The sequence below is a fragment of the Venustampulla echinocandica genome, assembly GCF_003357145.1.
Source record: "Venustampulla echinocandica strain BP 5553 chromosome Unknown scaffold_4, whole genome shotgun sequence".
NCBI classification, from domain to species: Eukaryota; Fungi; Ascomycota; class Leotiomycetes; order Helotiales; family Pleuroascaceae; genus Venustampulla; species Venustampulla echinocandica.
This window is the reverse complement of record NW_022474209.1, coordinates 1,542,054-1,560,558: the sequence shown is the minus strand read 5'-3', so window position 1 is coordinate 1,560,558 and position 18,505 is coordinate 1,542,054. Positions and strand designations below refer to the sequence as shown.

Sequence of the window (18,505 nt, the reverse complement as noted above, 5' to 3'; positions counted from 1 at the left end):
CTTTTAACAATTTCGAATAAGTAAATTTCGAATCAAAATGTCAGTGGCCGGGATAGCTCGCGACAAATAACTTGGTGTTGTTTTTGCAAATCCGGCCTAGCTCCAACGTTATCTTAGTGCTGTACCTACGTAGCTCCGATAAGGTTGAAGAAGCTCCATCATCCCCAGCCAGGCTAAATCGACCAACCTTAACAACCATCGAACAAATCATGTCCGACTCCGATCCATTATACACCGTCTTTATCAGACTTCCATTCCCAAGAGGAGACTTTGTTGATCCGCCTTTTGTAAGTATATCCTTGGGTTTTAACACGGCAAGCTAATTAACTGGCGGAGGTGGAATGGGACGCCGGAAAGGACAAGGCGCTATGGAAGATCCTCTCCAAAGCTTCGAAGAATAGCGATATTGACTGTAAGTTATATCGCATCAGATTATGCATAACTCTAGCTAATAGTTTGTATCACAGGGAACGAACTGTTTGTCTCCATACTTATCATCACAAGCTAAACTGACTACTCCAAGCGCCACCAAATTCGACGTCTCCCTAACCTTCCTCCTCCAACAAGCAGCATGGCTGTACGAACGGCAACTCCTACAGGTACGGGCGCAGATGCGGAAAGTTGGTGCCTCGAAGGGATCTGCAGCGCCGTCACCTATTCCTGGTAGCACATCTGAGAATGTTGGAGGAGAGATGATGAGAACGACAAGCTCGGGAGGTGCAGGTCAGTCCATCCTATGCTATGCGGTCCCATAATTCGCCCAGGAACTTATATGACATAGGACCACGAGTGTCCTCGGCCCTTTCAGCAAGGAAGGATTCTCCATTCCCGAAAGGCGATGCCCCGACCCCAAGCGCCTTGGGACGAACGATAGGTATACCTCCTCTTCCCAACCAAAACCATCGCTCATGTCTAAATCTGTAGCACCCCCCATCTCTCGCACATCCTCAGCGAATACCACTATCACGGCTCGCAACTTCAACCAGATAAGCTCCCACCCAGCACCAACCCGGCCATCCCTCTCTCCGAACCCCAAATCCCGCCCCTCCTCCATCGCCGTCGACCCTAGAGCCTCCTCCCAGTCCCCAGTTCCAGAAGACTCTCTTACCTCTCCCTCTGCGTCTTCCTCCGATTCATCATCCGACTCCTCACCCCCAGCCCAAAGCCGCCTACTCCGCCGCCCTCCCCGCTTCACATCCAAGAAACTGGAACAATCCGACGATGATGATGACGACGACGGCCCAGCATTCATGCCGGTGGCCGGAGTGTCCCAAGCCGCCCATCATGATCTATCCGATACACTCCGCGGCGATGCCCAGAACATTTCCCGCCGAACGCCTTCACATGGACATCATAAGAAGCCGGCAGATGCATCCTCTATAACGCAACGATCACAGACTTCGGACTCATCGGCGAGCTCTACTGCGCATCGACGCCCAGAGCCACTAACAAGAGGAGGTTCGGGCAGGCAACGATTAACAGGCCCGTTGTCCCCAAGACGAACGGTTGCGTTGAAGGCGAGGGAGGGGAGTGACGGGACTCCAAGTATGGGAAGTAGTTTTAGCGATTTGGATGGTATGGTTGTCCCGTTCCATTTTATACATCCGCCTTGTTTGTTACCCTTTTGCCCTGCGTTATCATTTCCGACTTTCTTCCCCATTGAGAAAAACAGGGCAAGCGGGAAAACGACGGGATTATATGTTAACATTGAGTGTAGATGCTTCTGTCACTCAGAGTGCGCTCGAGGAGGCGCTGGCGAGTAATATGCAAGCTGGTGGGGGAATGGCGAGTAGGATGAGTTCAATTAGCCAAGCGCTGAGGAGTAAATATTTGTGAGAGGTTATTCATTCAAGATCCTTCTGCTATCATGGGAGGCGTTAAGGTCGACCGCAAGGCATCGCGTATGGTATACCGGATCTAGTTTGCTACATTTTGGCTGAGAAATGAATACATATCAACTCAACTCCTTCCACTTGGATGAACAGGGAAGCAGGGTAGGCACATGTAGATTGATCATTTTACATAATATAATGCATTGGTTTTCGCACCCATATTTCCTATTCATTGTTTGTTTTAATTATTATTTTATTTATTGTAATCCTAACCAGTATCCCTACTATAATCCTCAATTACTTGCTCAAAAACTATCCTTAAAACGCTCCTATACCGCACATTTAATCCATTCTCCGAAAATAACATAATTCTTTCATATTTGGGGTTTTGACCATTTCTGTCTTCCACATAGGTATAACTCTTCTTCTTTTAAGTTGTCAATAGGTTCGAGTATAAGTTTTGATTTGGAACTTGCTCTTGTTCTTTCACCACATGGTAGAGGGTTCTAGGGCGCGCTCTTCGAGGGCTTTTATATGTGGGGGTTTATACTGTGGTTGGTTAACTAGATATCTTGGGTAGGGGGGGTGGGCATGAGTGGGGTTGGACGGCGTCTATGCTATGAGTATTTTCGTACGGTGTATCGAATAAGGAGAAGCGAGTCATTTCGAGGGAACAACTTCACTTACTTTATCAGCCCCCGAATCCCACCCGCCCTGAGCAGTTCCCGACGAACCGTTCACCTCCTCCAGCACAAATTCATCGTCAGCTGCTTCTCCGGTAGTGGGACTGGCACCCCAGCCCCCAGATGTATCAGCACCCCACCCTTCACTCGATCCCCAGCCATCAATAGCATCCGCTTTCTCAGCACGAGCACTCCGATTCCAGTCAATGACCTTACCGCCAAATGACCTCCCCGGTCTCCCCGCCACGCCCGCGGTGCTCCACGCATGCAGATACTTGCACTTGTCAGCAGGATAGGTGCAATTTCCTCCATTGGCCCAGAAATGGCACGTATATTTCGACTTGTCTGCGGAGGGTCCTGTAGGAGGGGTGGGAGGGACGTAGTCACCAGCGGCGCCCCAGGTTGGTTTACCGCTACGAAAGTTAGCGGGGTTCGAATCCGCGATACTTCCTGGCAGAATCTCGTGCAAGTCTCTGCATTCATCTGCCGTGAAGCGGCAGCCTTTGTTGGGCGTTGCCCAGAACCTGAATGAAAATAATGTTATGGAACAGATTTCGGTCAAGGAAATTCCGGACATGAAAGGAGAAGGGACTTACCAGCATGTTGCTGATTTGGGAGTGACTGATTTGAGGGCATCATCTGAGGTCTGGAGTGACGATTTAGTCTTGGCGGTGATACCGCCTTTCTGTGTGTTGAGAATTTGTTGGAGCTATTGCAATATGGGTTAACTAATATCTCACCGACTGTAGCAAGGAACTTTACCTTTGCATCAACAATCTTGTCCACCTGCTCACGTGTCATGCCATGGACGAAGTCCTGCTTCGACTCCTCGCTCTCGACCAACGCTGCAAATCTGGAATTTGCCAGTCCACCCTTGGACGGACGCGTAGGGGCGGGAGTAGCTACTTTTCGCCTCGCGGGAACCTCATCCCACTCCGAAGCATTGATGCGCTCAACGCTATCCAAATCTTTGGAAGCGGTCGTGCTCACACTCGGGCCTCGTAGCCGCCTGGCTGCCTCAACCAGATTTTGTTGGTTCGGGGCTTCTTGTGCTTTGGCAGACTTTTGAAAGATCGTGTGTGGGAATTGGCCCGAAGCATTGGTACGCAGATTTGTTCCGTAATGGAGGATGCCAGAGACGTGCTTGACCACCTTGATATGATCGCCAGCGCGGATCTGGATACGGAGCTGTGATGAGCTGTCGTCATTCTTCTGAGCAACGAGGACGGTGCCACTGGCAACGTTTAGTGCAGGAGGGGGGAAAACGTTTTCAAAAGTAGTGGCTTTGGCGATGGATTTAGTGATAGATTTGATGGTCTTGCTGGTTCTGTTAGATGCGCGAGATTCGGGGCGTCGAGCTAAGGTCCGGAACTGGGCATTGTTTGGCTGGTATATATCATTTGGGACTTTAGGGAGTCGTCCATGTGTCTCCTGGAATTGGGTTACCAGAGCTATCACTGGCTCTGCGAGTGTTTGGCGTGACCCAGCGCTGTTGTTTCGGGCTGTGGTTCTCCCAGGCTGAGATCCCTGGGACTCCACGCCCGAAGCCCAAGTCTGGATGCGATGATCATCCTCCGTCTGGACTGAAGATGGGTAATCTTGTTCTTCAGCTGTGTTTTCTGCTGGCCATGGGTTGTCTTCGGATGGGTATTCGCCGTCCTCAGACCGCTCCGGTGAAGTGTATGATTCCTTTGTGTACTTGGGGCGAGATTTGCTGCCTGCTTTGGTCAATGAAGCATTGAAGGCCTTGATTTCGTCGACGTGTGCCTGCGTATATCCGAGAGCGAAACCACCGTTACTTGGTCTGCTCACTGGTGCAGGTCTGACCGGTTCTGCAACGGGTTCGACAGCGGATTCGACAGCGGATTCGACAACGGGTTCTTCAATTGGTTCTTCAACTGGTTCTTCAACTCGTTCTTCAACTCGTTCCTCGACGGGCGGTTTTGTCATGTCGGAGGATAGGTTGAACGGAATATCTTCTTCTGGCTGTGGGGGCGCCAGGGGCGCTTCTTTAGGTGAAGATGCATCTGGGGAGGGTTCATTGGGCGTTTCGGCCGAGGATGGGGAATCGGTGGATTTGGAGCTGGTAGAGGATAATGCCTCCTCCGACACTTTTGTATTATGTTTGTCGATGAATTCAAACGAGTCGGATATTTTTACGGAGGGTTCAGGCTCTACGGCATGGTCGAAGCTCATCAATTCGTCTTCGAGGAAGTTTGCTGGCGGTCCTTGTGTGAAGACATATTTGCCTTTGTGGATCAGCCCGTCGATCTTGATCCATTCGTCTTCTGTAAAATAGGCAGCTCCGTAGAGCATATATAGGCCCTGCCAACGAAGAGGTAAGTAAGTAAGTGTTGGGCGTGGAATGTGTTTGTGAGACAGAGGGGTCAATCTCGAAGCACCTACCATCTTGACCTGCTCCAGAGCTCGGGCTGCGTTCGCAGACATTGCCATTGTTGCTGCAGTTGGGGGGCGTATACGGCACTTTGGCTTTTGGTTCCCGAGCAATAACAATAGTACCATACAGTACGTATAGTACTGGTACAATGGCGTGAAGAGCTCAGGGGAAGAAGAGAAGAGACGAGATGTAAAATTGCAATTGTTGTTGCAGCGTATCTGTGGGGGCTGATCTAGTCTAGTGCCCGAAAAAGAAAACAATTAATAAAGCCGACTCTCAGCTCAACTACCGGAGTTGAGCTCAAGCTAAATATTCGAGTGGTACTTGTTGTTTCTCGGGCAGCTTTGACAGATAGTGATATATCATAAAAACATATAGCACATGGTATAACATGCGTAAAGAAGGGTTTTTACCACAAAGCACGAGGCTGAGCTACAAAGCACGGTGAGGGGAGGGGATTAAGGTTTGGCGAGAGTGGGACGCTAGGAACAAAGCACACAACTCCATCATCATCGGCCTACGTCAGGTAATATAAGACATCAATTGGTGCGCGCGACTTCGTACAGGTAATAAACCAAACATTGGGTTACATCGGACTCAGGATGCATGAATTGAGTTTTTCTGGCACCAATTATCGAGGGAGATACATGCAAGTAGCGAACGGGAGCACATCCCGACTCACCGTCGCCGATTTGTCTTCATATTCTCGTTGTTACATTGGGCAGACGCGTTGTTTGCACAGACCCCGTTTGCCCGATGTGCGTTTGAGTGGGAAATTCGGTGATGGACGCGATATGATAGGCTTTGTTTGGTCTCGGGGAAAGTATTTGTTGAGTCTTTATCGCTCTAAATGCGTTTGATTTCAAAGGAAGCAAGCTAAGAATTAACACGGGCCTGGAAGAACCACTCCTTTCTCATATTGTATGTTCATTTTCTTTATAGAGTTGTTTCTATTCCGCTGATAAAACACCGCCGGTTGCGGGGTCCTCTCTTAACCTTCCATATGCCAAGCGTCCACGCGAGACATTTCTCTGTTTTCCCCAATTGGCACGTCATTGTTGTTTCTATTCAATTAAAGCTAAAAGTCTAGCCGTTCTGAACAAAGTCGTTTGTTTTCCTAATGCTTCTTTCTTCCCTCCTTTATACCGATAGCTTCTCGAGTCGAGCACATTGTCCTCATCCCGCTACAAATCGTGATTGCTATCGCTGGGCCATGGCGTGGCGTTCGGGTGGCGTATATTCACCCCACACACCAGCAAAATTAATTAATTGTCGCGCTCCATCACTCGTTGAGCCGTATACTTGCATCTTCTTTTTGCGCTTTCATATATCAGGGCTTATTCATTTCATTTCTACAGTCATTTGCTCGTTGTTCTTGTATTTTAGAGCCTCTTGCGATCTTGGGCGCCTCGTCAGTGGCCTTTAATATGTTGACAGGTCCAATATTTATTTTGCGACGTTCATTCTCGGCTTTGACAATGCGGTCTTCGGAGACGTATATTGGATTTTCGGAGTTTTATGAAGATCAAACAATACAACCAAACAATACAACCAAACAATACAACCAAACAAGTGCGGGTCTCAAAACCATTCATTTCAGTTCTCCCCATTTATATAGCATAGAACGGTGCCAACCCTTGCAGGCACAGGCTTGCTTCTACCTTCTAGAGATCTCTTCGCTCTGAAAAGAACCCCGCTCAGCAGCTAAACTTGAGTCGTCCTCCGCACCCTCTTTCCCGATCCCAATAAATTGGTTCGTATCATTGTTTACATATATGTGGAGGATGCTCCATGGCTCATCCTCCTTCTGTTGCGAAACCCATCGAGCCATCGGGTCCGCCCCAACTGTGATACCTTTTTTATAGTTGCCTTGTTAGTCAACAGTGGCTGGAGAAGAACTAGGAGAACAACATTGGTATCCATACTTTTGTTTTGCTTTTGTAGACCCCCAGAAGTGGGCTTGTTCTCTTTTGAAAACGACTCGTTCGTTCCGCGCTTGGGAACTCCTGCTGAGTCGTTGGTCTGATTGGGAGACTTAGTTGTCCTGGGCTGGTCTGCTCGGGACGTAGAGGAAGCCATGATTACTGTGAATGGAAAGTAAACACGTGAATGGAATTGATCCGGAAAGCTGTTTCAAGTATGCTTCGGTGTATATTGTAACCTCTAAAAACGAATCACTTGGGGGGAATACTGAGATTATATATTGATTTGGACGGGCTCTTTTGGGATTGATCCCCCTTTTTCGTCTCAAAGTAATGGTAAACCCAACCTGCCAAAGCTGGGGACAGCAGGCTTGGACTCTCTGCCATTCTGAGATTTAGGGCTTGTTGTGTGAGGTAGTTAGCGGTCCTGCCTCAAGTTGCATTTGGGGCCATTTTTCATATTGGATGCGGTCAAGCCGTCGTAGAAGGCATTGTTCATCCTATCTACGGGCTGTGCGCGGAATTCTCAATATCGGCCACTGAGGAGAATGGCCCTCAAATTAGTCTGGCATCATGGTCCGAGCCTGAAATGCCTTGCGGTCCCGAGATGCATCGGGAATGCATCAGGATCACCAGCCAGGCACCAGTCGCGAAGGCGATGCCACTTCAACAGAGGACCAATTTGCTAGGCCTATCGATTATATGATGAGCTGCTTCGTACCTCCGCACACCGATCCCATCTCTGTCCTGCAGTTGAAACGCCACTTTGGGGTTAACTGCGAATCAAATAAATGGCCCCAGCAGCGCTACTGTGTAACATCCAGCGCACACTCTCTGCCCAGTGATATGACGACTATTCCACAGGGGGTCGTTTATTATAAGATACCAGCGTGGGCGACATTCATCTCTTCCTCTGCATTGCGGACTCGACCCAGACACCGTTCTGGGGCGACTCAACGTCAGCCCGGAGTCTGGAGAAAAGGTTACTGCATTTTCTTGGATTATCCGCCGGTAGGTAATTTGCGTTTTCAGCTGCGATCCTGAGGTACCTTCTAACGGCCGCCGCTCAAAAACCAGGCTGCGAGAGCTGGAATCTTCTCTTGCTTCTAATCTCTGCGAGAAATACAGAATGGCTAATCGCCTCTGAGTGTAGATTGCCAAAATTTCGCCTCCCACTCTAGAGAATAAGCACTTATACGTTGAATTACCCGCGTGTGATTTCCTTGAAGACCTGAAATGGCTTCTTGAAATACGTTACTACCGGAATTCGGCCTTCAATGGCAATCAGGATGGGACATCCAAAGTGCACCATAGTTTGAGCGAGCAAGTTAGTTATTTGCAGACGTCAGCCATTTCCGACCATGGTTCCGACCACGATGTTATACCTGATTCTGGAGAGGGCTTTGTTTCACCTCCACATTCGTTTTCTCCAGCTATGATCCCAAACATCTCATCAACATTTTCCGACATATCGCGTGCCCCCAATGCTCTCGAAGCCCACGAAACCTGCGAACTCTGTCAAGAATTGTTTAGCAGTGTCGAGCTACTCATGTAGGCCCATCTTTAATGGTACTCTCTCGCACAAAACTCACTAATTCTCAACAACCAGGGATCATTTGACAAAACAGCATGCAGACAAGCCGAACACCTGCGGCCGCAACAGTTGCCAAAATCTTAAAGACAAGAGAACTCTGCGGCTACATCTCAAGTGTTCTAAGGCACACCAGAACCGCCAGACAGCCGAGTTTCGCTGCTGCTGCGGGAGGTCGTTCGCCCGAAAAGACAAGTTCAGGAGCCACTTCAGGAACTTCATATGTAGTGGAGATAAACCATTTGTTTGTTCGTGCGGCAGCCCCGCTAATCACAACCGCCGCGACTTCGAGGCTCACTTTGAAGCCTGCGGTCGAGGCAAGAGAGGGAGACCACCAAAGGAGAGATTTGGACCATCTCAGGAAAGGACTAACTTTGAAGGAGTTCTTGCACAGGAGTAGTAGTCAGAGTGCTGATTAGACTAAATGTCGTTTTTGTGACCCGTTGTCGTATGTTGGTGGTCAATGACGTTTGGATCATCTATTGGCCCTAATCTACAAGTGTGCAAGACGAAAAGACATTCATTTTTTTTTACCTTGTTGGTTGATCTCGTCTGATTTGGGATGTGGAACTTGCCTTCGCGAACGCTGATATGGCCAAGCCACGCCGCGCACATCACCAACTCCTTAATACCTGGGGCATTTTATTTGTCCACTCGGGTCCACTTGACTGGAAAGTCTCTTTTATCATTGGGGTAGAACACTTCCTTGCTGTTAATATATTTCCTTCTACTTATTTTTCGTGTTGCACTGTTTGTTTAACCTTATTTAGGGTTTTTATTTTCTTTACCTATAAATATAGACAAAGTAGACAAAGCCTTCTTCCGTTTCAAACACTGATTGTTTAACCTTATTTACGGTCTGTATTTTCTTTACCTATAAATACTTACCGTCTCCTTACTATCACTAACCTCATCCCCATTACTACTACCCTCGCTACTCTACAACCACAGTTACAATAACTAACTCGCGTAATCGTATTAGTACTATATCGTCAGATATTATACAGTACTACAAGATGATTTTCAACATCATTATGGCCCTGGTTAGTATCGTTTGCGTCTGGATGATTGCCGGGCTATTTAACAATTATCCGGTAGGCTATAAGTTGAACCCAAAAGTTACTACCAAAATTATAGCACGTAGAGAAGCGTTGGAGAAATATTCAATACCTACTATGGAGCAATTCGAGGCTGAACTTGCCGAAGAAGAAGCTAACGATAGAGTTAACTTGCTTAAGGTCCGAGATATAAAACGACGTTTTGGCATCTTTAAGACCCAAAGGGCCGAAATGTTCCGAGAGGAAGATGAGGCTAGAGAGCAAGCTGGCCCGTGGAGGTGTGGATAGGTTTCGGGTTTGTGAGAGTGTACAACAGAACGTATCAGAGGAGCATAGTCTTAGACCTTTGATTTTAATTTCATATTTCCTTTAATAAAATCCTTTAAGATAATTCGTAGCGCACGAAAACCTCACGTAGTTAGTGTTCGGGTCGCAAATTCAGACTCCTTCACTGGAGCCGATAGCAAACTCTCGTACTCCTCCCTCAGAGACTCGAATGCACGTGCTGAACTTCCAAGAAACGTTGCATTGAAACTCTTCAACTCTTCTCCTGCTACAAGAAGTCGTGACACAGATTGGACATATGGAACCGAGCCTGGTGGCAACGCCATGGGAACACATCTTGTAGGTAGCCACCTTTCTTTCCAATTCCCCACGCTTCACATACAAGACTTGGATTTTATCCATATCGTCCTTCTTTTGCTGGACTAGCAATAGTCTCGTTTTGAGATGCTAACGAGTTATTTTATAGTCAACGACTGCTCTTGCCAGAATTTCGTGAAGGCCCATTATAAGTCTCATCCGGACACGTGCTCTTACCATACGGCCTAGTTGCATATCTTGCCACTCTATTAAAGCTCTAGGAAGTCGACTCTGCTCCTTATCTACCTTAAGCGATTCATCGTGCCACTCCCGAACTATGGCTAGCAGTTTCTCCTGCTGGCGGCACAGGTAGATCAGTTCGCTATGCTTGGTGTCCATGAAAGCCTCCAATTGATCGACGCCCTCGAACTTATCTTGCTTCTCGAGGCATGTTTCAACGATAGTTCTCGATGTTAGTGGACGTTGCCAACGCAAATCTAGCCAATTGGTATATGCCCAGGACGATAAATCATTGAAGAATTCTTCCTCGTCCCCCTCCACTTCAGTGTCACTCGTTGTAGAGGTGGTTTCTGCTGCCTTCAGATATCGGTGCTTTCGCCGCCCTGACCTACGTCTCTCAAGCTGTCGATGTCGTGTATCTGTCTTCTGCTGAGCCTTAGTGCCCCCAATAACCAGATCTGGCTGCCCACGGAGTGGTAATGATTCCGTAAGATTGTTGTCTCCCGGATCCTCGCCACCCTCAGCGTTGGTTCTGTACATGATGACTGCCATCCCCTGCCACCGAGTCTCCAATACAACCCTGCTCGACAGCCGCTTCATATTTCTTAGTCGATACTGTCGCAACTTCTGCGGGATGCCTTCCAGAACATAAGCACGGGCTTCAAAGCTTATCGTGGGTGAAGCAAACGAAGTAGCGGAGTATACGACGGCATGGTTGTCGTGCCGAAGGAGTTTCTCGACTTTGAACTGGCCATCAAGGACGATATCCAGGAGGCTCGCATCGCCGACGTGGTCGGCCGGGTTCGATCCGCGCAGAACTTGCACATGTTTTGGCTCGATGGTCTGCTCATTAGGAGCACTTGCCCTGAACTCGGCCATGGGCTGAGGCGGAAGCAAGATATAATCTTAGAAACCAGCTCGTATGAAAGACAGGAAAGGTTGGTAGACTGTACAGCCACCGTATGGAGGCAGCCTTGTTTTCTTACTGGCCATTTATAGCTTAGCGTCAAAGATTGTGAAGTGCTCAGATGCTGTGTGATAGTACATGCATGGCCTAACCTGTTCTGTTTTAATCTTACAAGATGTCTCTGAGCAATCTTCCTCCCAAGCCTTGCGACCTCGTCATTAAATCCTGCCTAATTTTCTGCAATAGTCGGTTTCCGTCCCTCGTCTCAGTACTCCAGCTGAGATTGGAATAGGAATGATATATATTCCACATGAGTGCTTAACAAAATTTGATATTCTGCGCCTCATTACGCCGAGATTCGTAAACCCTTTATGATCACCCAAGGATGGGGCCGCCTCACAAGCGGCCAATAAACTGAGTGGAGAACTTTTATCGCGACCCGCCCAAGTCCCTTCATATCTCCCTGCTATTGCTCCAGTATCATCAGCCCTAATCCTCCTTTTACCCTCTCCCGCCACCTCATATGGCTTCGCACTCGGTCTTCGATACACCAGTGTATATTATTTTTAACCTCCGAATCCCACTCTATTTCGACCTCTATCTGTCATTAATTCAATATTTCCAGCTCCAAGACATCACCGTACGGATGTACCCAAAGCCCTTTCCTTGACTCGATCTGGAGGAGCAGTCGTGCCGGGAATAGGACCAAGAACGGTAGCTTGGACATAGAAACCTTGCTAAAACATTTTCTAATCGGTGGAGCGGTGTATTTCGACGACGGGTGTCTCGTTTTGCTCCGGGGCCAAATCAAGCAGTTTTGCTGTGAGCAACGAGTCTCCAATTTGAAAAATCGATACGCAGACTATCATGCTCATTTAAGTTTGCTTAGCCATAGATGGCAGGCACAAGCGGCTGAGGAGGAGTTGGCCACCCCAGTCGTGCTCGGAACCGCCGCACAGTTTCCATTGCATAAGTCATCAAAGATGCGGCCTCGTCCCAGTCGTACTTAGTTGCTGCAACCGGGTCGCAACGCTGTTCCTCTAGGTACCTTGCAAGTTCGCTGAGAGGCTGGAGGGCCATAAAACCGAAGAACTACCAGAGGTCAGCAACGTGGTCTCGCAAGATATCATGGGGAATTACGTACCATGGCGCCCATAGCAGGGAAGAGAGGCTGCACGGCAAGGGTTGCCGCAAAAAAGTATGCTGCTACTATAATGGTTGCGGGATCCCTGCGGACACGCTGAAGTAGTTTGGGCGGGACAGTGATGATAGCCATGCGTAACATCTTTGAAGACTCAAATTGTTCGTGGGTACTCGTCATTGGGAGTTTGCTCTCGATCATCATTGCAAAGCCTATAATTTGGTCCAACAGCTTCTGCTCCTCTTCATGCCCCTCGATGTAACGCTTGACATCGTGTAATCGGACAATCAATTCTTTCAGAGCATCCACGTGTTCTTCTGCTGGTTCTTCTGACTCGGTAGACGTTGGTGGCAATGGCTGAAGTGCTTCAGGGACGACATCCCGTGCTTCGATAAGATTGACAAAACAGGAGTTTTCTTTATAGGGGCGCATGGTTGTCTGGATAACGCCGATTCCATGGGTTAAGGATGCCCATTCCTGCCTTTCAAATTCCTTAGTATACTATTGATGTTATACAGAGAGGATTATAACTTACCAGCCACATAGATACCAGGTTAAAATAATCGATGCGGCAAGTGCACCATCAGCATTACTCTCGGAAAAGTTGTTGAGGGCAGCCTGGAGCCCCCTCAAGCCTCGTCCGCGGTAATACAGCGCAAGCCGATCAAAAGCTGACGAGTCGGGCTGGGGCTTGGATACTGCATGGTGGCCAGCAGAAAGTCCCAGTACACAGTCGAGTAGAAACCGATGTTCGGCCATTAAGCTTGACGAGGAATGAGCATATATATCGACTGGGGGTATACGGATGGTTAATCAACTCACAATGGAATTCTGCGCATCCATGACGAATACTTGTTGTCTACAAAATGGACCTCGGAGCTAAATGTGGCGAGGTATTGAAGGAGATATAGCTCCTGAGGTTGGAAACTGGCAGTTTCTAATTGGGGGTACAGCCACAATAGACCGGGCGGGGGGGATTGTTGGTCACTCTCAACTTTGTGTTTAGTGACTACTAGTAGTCAGTTGCTATCTGTCAAATGATATAAATGTGGAAAAAAAGCTCAAAAATACTCACCGTATTGACATTGCCGCCCGCTCCGTTCACAATTTCGGCTATATGCTATCAGAATGGCGGTTCTGGTTTCTTCCCCAAGTTCCCGTCAAGCGGCTGGAATGTGAGCACTCACCAGATCGGAGTCTTCTCATCACAGCGAATATGACGGCTTCTACATGTCTTGCAGCCGGTGCGGGATTTCCTATGTGTTCGCCGGAGACCGGCAACCGGCTTCGACTCGTCTACCATTAGGCCGGGTACGACAGATAGGAAACATCAAGAGGACTTCGTATAGGCGGGCTTAGATCGGGGGCGGGAGCGGGAGCGGAGGATGGCTAGGTAGTGGTGAGCCGTCGCTTGACCCGGACCGTGATGTGCTTGTGCCTTTCGTCCAGACGAGCAGCGGTGATATGTTGTCTATTATCACTGTACGCAGTACGCAGTACGACGTTGAAGATGTTCAATTTGACGTTGGCGGGATGGGGGGACCCTGGAGGTGTTTGTTACCTAAGGACTGTGGAGCAATCTGATTAAAGATCAAATCACCACTGGACGGCGCTGGCTGGCCCGTAGGCTTACGTATTGCATCCAGCCGGCCACGCGCTAACCCAACGCGGGGACTGCGCCTTCTCATTAAAGCGCCCCCAGCGGAGGTACGGAGGTACATGGACACGTTCGCACCCGGCTGCTCGGGCCATATAACACCCCCGTCTTACTATGGCTTCTTGGGACATGAACAGGAACAGGAACATGAACATGAGCATGAACACCTTGCGGAGCACATACATATAGTACTATACATACAGTACGTAGCCAGAAGCATAATAAGGTACTGTATGACAAGATAAGTTATTAGGGCCTGAGGGAAATGTCTCTCTCTCTTCGTGACACTTCTTTCTCCCCCAAGTTCCCCGGGCTATAAACACTCTCCATCACATGCTGGCTACTCGGGCACCTAAGACATACATCACAAAGGTAGAACATTCTGGATCTCGTCCTCTCACTGTTAGTCCCTTTCACCCTTGTTCCGGTAATTTGGGACGAGTTCCGCCCAGCTGGCTAGTGGCCCTTAGTGCTGTAAGCCTCCTGTTATTGGCACGGAGCCCGTTTGCAACATTGGAGATAAGCGTTGGTTGTAAGAGCGGCGGCCCTGAGCACGACCCTTTCTGCTGCGTTGAGAAAAGCGCCTTCTCACTATTCTCGGTCGCTCTTGAGCTGGGAGATGATCGAACGATCTGCCAAACAAGATGTGTTTAGACCCGTCGAGACTGCACATCCCTGAAACTTAGGGCGTTACTACGTGTGTAACAGCGGCTGCTTTCCGGCCCGTTTCTTTTCGTGGACGATCGAGGAGCTAGGAGGACCCTTGGGCCTGGGAGTATCAGGAGGAATCATCGATAAAACAACCAAGTGATCACCGTCATGGTATGGGGATCAATTGAATTCGGCGATGGTCGCGTTGCAGGATTATCGCCAGGCAGCCACGTAGCTGGAGAATGCTAAACCGCTGGTTTGGTCTTCTTAGAGCAGGTGAATATTCAGAGCGCAGTCAGGCAGTGGCATTCAGGACGACTAATAGTCACGAGATCCATCTATTAACATAAATATGGCAAATTGGGTTGTAATGGTAATCAGCTAACTGGCCAGCTTCTCCCTGGTCCAGCTGTCAAGCTGCCAAGCTGTCAAGCTGTCAAGCTGTCAAGCTGCAAAGCCGTGATCTCCGTGATGATTGTGCGTGAAGGAGAGAATGAGAGACGGAGCTTATGTCCAATTGGTCCCACTTATTCACGTGCCGATTCTATTCCTGTAACAACAAAAGTAATAATCAGTGGTTGGAGTCGCCCGACCACAATATATAAGATTATTTCGTAGATATTTACTTATAAAGATATTAAGTACTTTACTTTGGTCTTAATTCTTTTTGTACTAAAAAATAAGTAAGGAAATATAAATTATATTTTGGTATTAGTAGAATACTAGATATATACTATATACTACTTGTTTCTTTTTGAATTCCTACTATTAGTAGACTTACTAGAGAGTTCTAGTTTAGAGCTTGCTCCGGTATAAATACTCTGGTTTCTAATTAGGGAGGTTGCGACGGAATAGAGCTGAATATGGTGGGATCAGCGCGTTTAGTGGGAGTTTTGGTGTGGTAGACTGCATGCCAGTGCCTGATACGCAGGGTGGTGAGAATGCCGATCTCAGTGGGTGAGAATACCATTTACGCCGCACATCACGCAACCGGCGAACCTCGTCTACCTTACGAATCTATCAACTGTGTCTGTCTACCGTGCCCGCTACTCCAGTCGACTAAAGTGAACGGTCTAGCATTCCTACCAGGGATCGAGGCATACTATGATACAATAGCCATCTATCCATCAGACCATCGCGGCCTTCGAAGATCCTACGATTGTGCGCACACCGCCAGAGATCGTCCAAGTAAGTGTCTGGGACATGTTGCTTGAATTTCGGGTGCCACACAACCCAGCCTCCCCAGCACCATGGCTTCACAGGATGCAGCATTGGATTTGGAAATTCATTCGCGAGTGCGCTCGATTCCAGCTAATGATATGTTCATCACTAACAACACCAAAGGCCTCTAACAACGGCCCTGCCATTACAGCCTCGATGGCCGGGTAACTTTGACCTCACGTTCACGACTTATATCAAAGGAACCCACCATTATAATAGGAGCGTAACAAACCTTGTCCGAGCTCGCATATACCATTGTTTTAAAATGGACGGAAAACGATATCATGCCTATAAACCAGGCAGTATGTCACTAGATCTAGATTACTTAGAGAATCAGCTAATTGTGTACAGAACATCATCTGCCTAACGATGAACTTGAACAAGAGGGACTAGGTGAGAAGCTACTCAATAAAGTACGACTTCTTATTAAGTAAAATAGATCTTCAACATCATACTTTCTCGCTATCTCCCGGGCATTACAATCCTGCACCTAAATTAAGAAAGAAACCGACGGGTACGAAAGAGCAGCTGGTATTGCGTCCAAGTCCAGGCCCTTGCAAGATGGTCAGTGTACCTGCGACATCTGCCTCAAAACCAAAACATTGCCTGATTGCTGGCGATATATGGCTTCTATCCTACTTCCTATTTCTCGTCTTATCATCTTTTATGTCTGTCGCTGTGGCGAACTTGGATAGCGGCTGGAGGGTGCCTTTACTGCCATTTCCACCTCCGCTCATCCATGCTGAAGCACACGGGGACAAATCTCGGCCTTTTTTAAAAACTCAGAGCTTCACGTTGCGCCATATATATCACCGTGGAGCCACTTTGTTTCCGGATCTCCATCGTCGACTTGAGTTGAACCCTGCCAAAGTGAAGAATGCAAGTCTTCAGGGCGTTGATCTGCGTGATGCAGGTGTTGGGTTATATATGACCTCCTCATCACTACTCAAGATATGGAAACTCCGAGACCGCCGAGTTGAAAATATCAAGGCGCTGCTCAACAGCGCCCAGTCTCGTGGAGCGGCAGCCCCGCTGCCCGACTCCGCATGGAAATTGAGTGAGGTACCGTCTCCTGATATTACAGACAAGGAGACTGTCGTGAATTTAGCGCTGATGGCTGCCAATGCATACAACCATGATAACACAGACCCGGACTGGGAAGATGTCTCTAAACCTTTCAACTTATCTTCCGACGTGGGATGGGACAAGGATGGACTTCGGGGCCACGTCTTTGCAGACGAAACAAACTCGACGATCGTCCTCTCCATAAAAGGAACCTCATCAGCTATCTTTGACGGGGCTGAGACGACGACAAATGACAAGATAAACGACAACCTATTCGCTGGTTGTTGCTGTGGCCAGGGAACTCTGATGGCTAAGAAATCTTGTGATTGTCAGACGTCAGCCTACACCTGCAACGAGAACTGCATCTGCGAGGAAATGCATAAGCGGAGTCGCTACTATCAAGCATCCATAGATCTGTACGGCAACATCACAGAACAATATCCCAATGCCAATGTCTGGCTTACAGGCCACTCCCTTGGTGGGCTTGTGACAAGCTTGCTTGGACTAACCTTTGGAATACCCGTCGTCACATTTGAGTCTGTTCCACAGGCCTTAGCAGCTTCTCGCCTCGGAATCCCTTCGCCACCTCCATATGACTCGGCTGCCGAAGCTCGACAAAATGGTGGCCTCTGGCATTTTGGTCACACTGCAGATCCGGTGTATATGGGAACGTGTAATGGAGCGTCGTCACTATGTACAATGGCAGGCTATGCGCTACAGTCTCAGTGCCACACCGGCTTGAGGTGCGTATACGATGTTGTAAAGGACCACAACTGGAGAGTTTCCCTCGCCACCCATGGAATCAGACCGTCTATCAAGGATGTATACCGAGTATATGACCAGGTCCCTACTTGTGAACCCGACGAAGAATGTGTTGATTGCTTTGAGTGGAAAAAGGATTATAGCAACATCACAAAAACATCAACCATGTCGAGCACCACTTCGTCACAGTCGTCATCATCCAAGACTCGTACACGCACAGCGACTTGCAAAACGCCTGGTTGGTGGGGGTGTCTAGATGAAACAACAACGATTCCAGTTTCGACGAAAACTTCGACAATGACTCTAACAATCACCACGTGCAAGTCATACGGATGGTTTGGTGGGTGCCTAGAATCTACAACTACCACCACTACTACTACATCAACAACAACGATTCCAGTTTCGGCTACAACTTCGACAGCGACTCTGACAATCACCACGTGCCAGTCATACGGATGGTTTGGTAGGTGCCTGGAATCTACAACTGCCACTACTACATCGACAGCAACGATAGCTGCTGCAAGAGCAACGATAGCTGCTCCAACAGCGACTGTAAATCAGATGCCCTTCCGTCTAGCACCCACCGACAACTACTAGCACTCGGGACCCTGTCAATGGGTATTGAGATAAGGCTACACCTATCTCACACCTGACTACGGCCTACCCTGAACAGTGATGAAGATTACATTTTGATTCGTGAGGAAGTTCAGTGTATGAGCTTTGTATTAGGTAAGATTTCGGTTGTAACAACTATTCATGAAATTCCCAAACTAATTTTGGAGACAAATTTGAGCG

General features: G+C 48.3%; 6 protein-coding genes across 6 annotated transcripts; 3 read left to right on the top strand and 3 right to left on the bottom strand.

Annotated features, from left to right (window-relative positions):
* Positions 1 to 209: 209 nt before the first annotated feature.
* BP5553_06821 (Uncharacterized protein) lies at positions 210 to 1,836 on the top strand (the record flags this gene model as incomplete). The annotated part of the gene is made up of 7 exons (XM_032015444.1): positions 210 to 287; positions 337 to 412; positions 468 to 477; positions 524 to 723; positions 782 to 874; positions 925 to 1,575; positions 1,718 to 1,836. 7 exons carry the CDS (start codon positions 210 to 212, stop codon positions 1,834 to 1,836), a joined length of 1,227 nt encoding a protein of 408 aa, XP_031868865.1.
* Positions 1,837 to 2,318: 482 nt separating this feature from the next.
* BP5553_06820 (uncharacterized protein) lies at positions 2,319 to 4,969 on the bottom strand (the record flags this gene model as incomplete). The annotated part of the gene is made up of 5 exons (XM_032015443.1): positions 2,319 to 2,381; positions 2,520 to 3,039; positions 3,112 to 3,224; positions 3,278 to 4,840; positions 4,922 to 4,969. The coding sequence occupies 5 exons, from the start codon at positions 4,967 to 4,969 to the stop codon at positions 2,319 to 2,321; spliced, it is 2,307 nt and encodes a 768-aa protein (XP_031868864.1).
* A 4,491-nt stretch (positions 4,970 to 9,460) lies between these two features.
* Positions 9,461 to 9,772, top strand: BP5553_06819 (uncharacterized protein; the record flags this gene model as incomplete). Its single annotated transcript, XM_032015442.1, has 1 exon — positions 9,461 to 9,772. One exon carries the CDS (start codon positions 9,461 to 9,463, stop codon positions 9,770 to 9,772), a length of 312 nt encoding a protein of 103 aa, XP_031868863.1.
* A 444-nt stretch (positions 9,773 to 10,216) lies between these two features.
* Positions 10,217 to 11,185, bottom strand: BP5553_06818 (uncharacterized protein; the record flags this gene model as incomplete). Its single annotated transcript, XM_032015441.1, has 1 exon — positions 10,217 to 11,185. One exon carries the CDS (start codon positions 11,183 to 11,185, stop codon positions 10,217 to 10,219), a length of 969 nt encoding a protein of 322 aa, XP_031868862.1.
* Positions 11,186 to 12,098: 913 nt separating this feature from the next.
* BP5553_06817 (Uncharacterized protein) lies at positions 12,099 to 13,657 on the bottom strand (the record flags this gene model as incomplete). Its single annotated transcript, XM_032015440.1, has 6 exons — positions 12,099 to 12,305; positions 12,358 to 12,835; positions 12,890 to 13,117; positions 13,177 to 13,363; positions 13,430 to 13,467; positions 13,542 to 13,657. The coding sequence occupies 6 exons, from the start codon at positions 13,655 to 13,657 to the stop codon at positions 12,099 to 12,101; spliced, it is 1,254 nt and encodes a 417-aa protein (XP_031868861.1).
* A 2,255-nt stretch (positions 13,658 to 15,912) lies between these two features.
* BP5553_06816 (Uncharacterized protein) lies at positions 15,913 to 18,307 on the top strand (the record flags this gene model as incomplete). Its single annotated transcript, XM_032015439.1, has 5 exons — positions 15,913 to 15,957; positions 16,007 to 16,047; positions 16,103 to 16,185; positions 16,235 to 16,276; positions 16,323 to 18,307. The coding sequence occupies 5 exons, from the start codon at positions 15,913 to 15,915 to the stop codon at positions 18,305 to 18,307; spliced, it is 2,196 nt and encodes a 731-aa protein (XP_031868860.1).
* Positions 18,308 to 18,505: the final 198 nt, after the last annotated feature.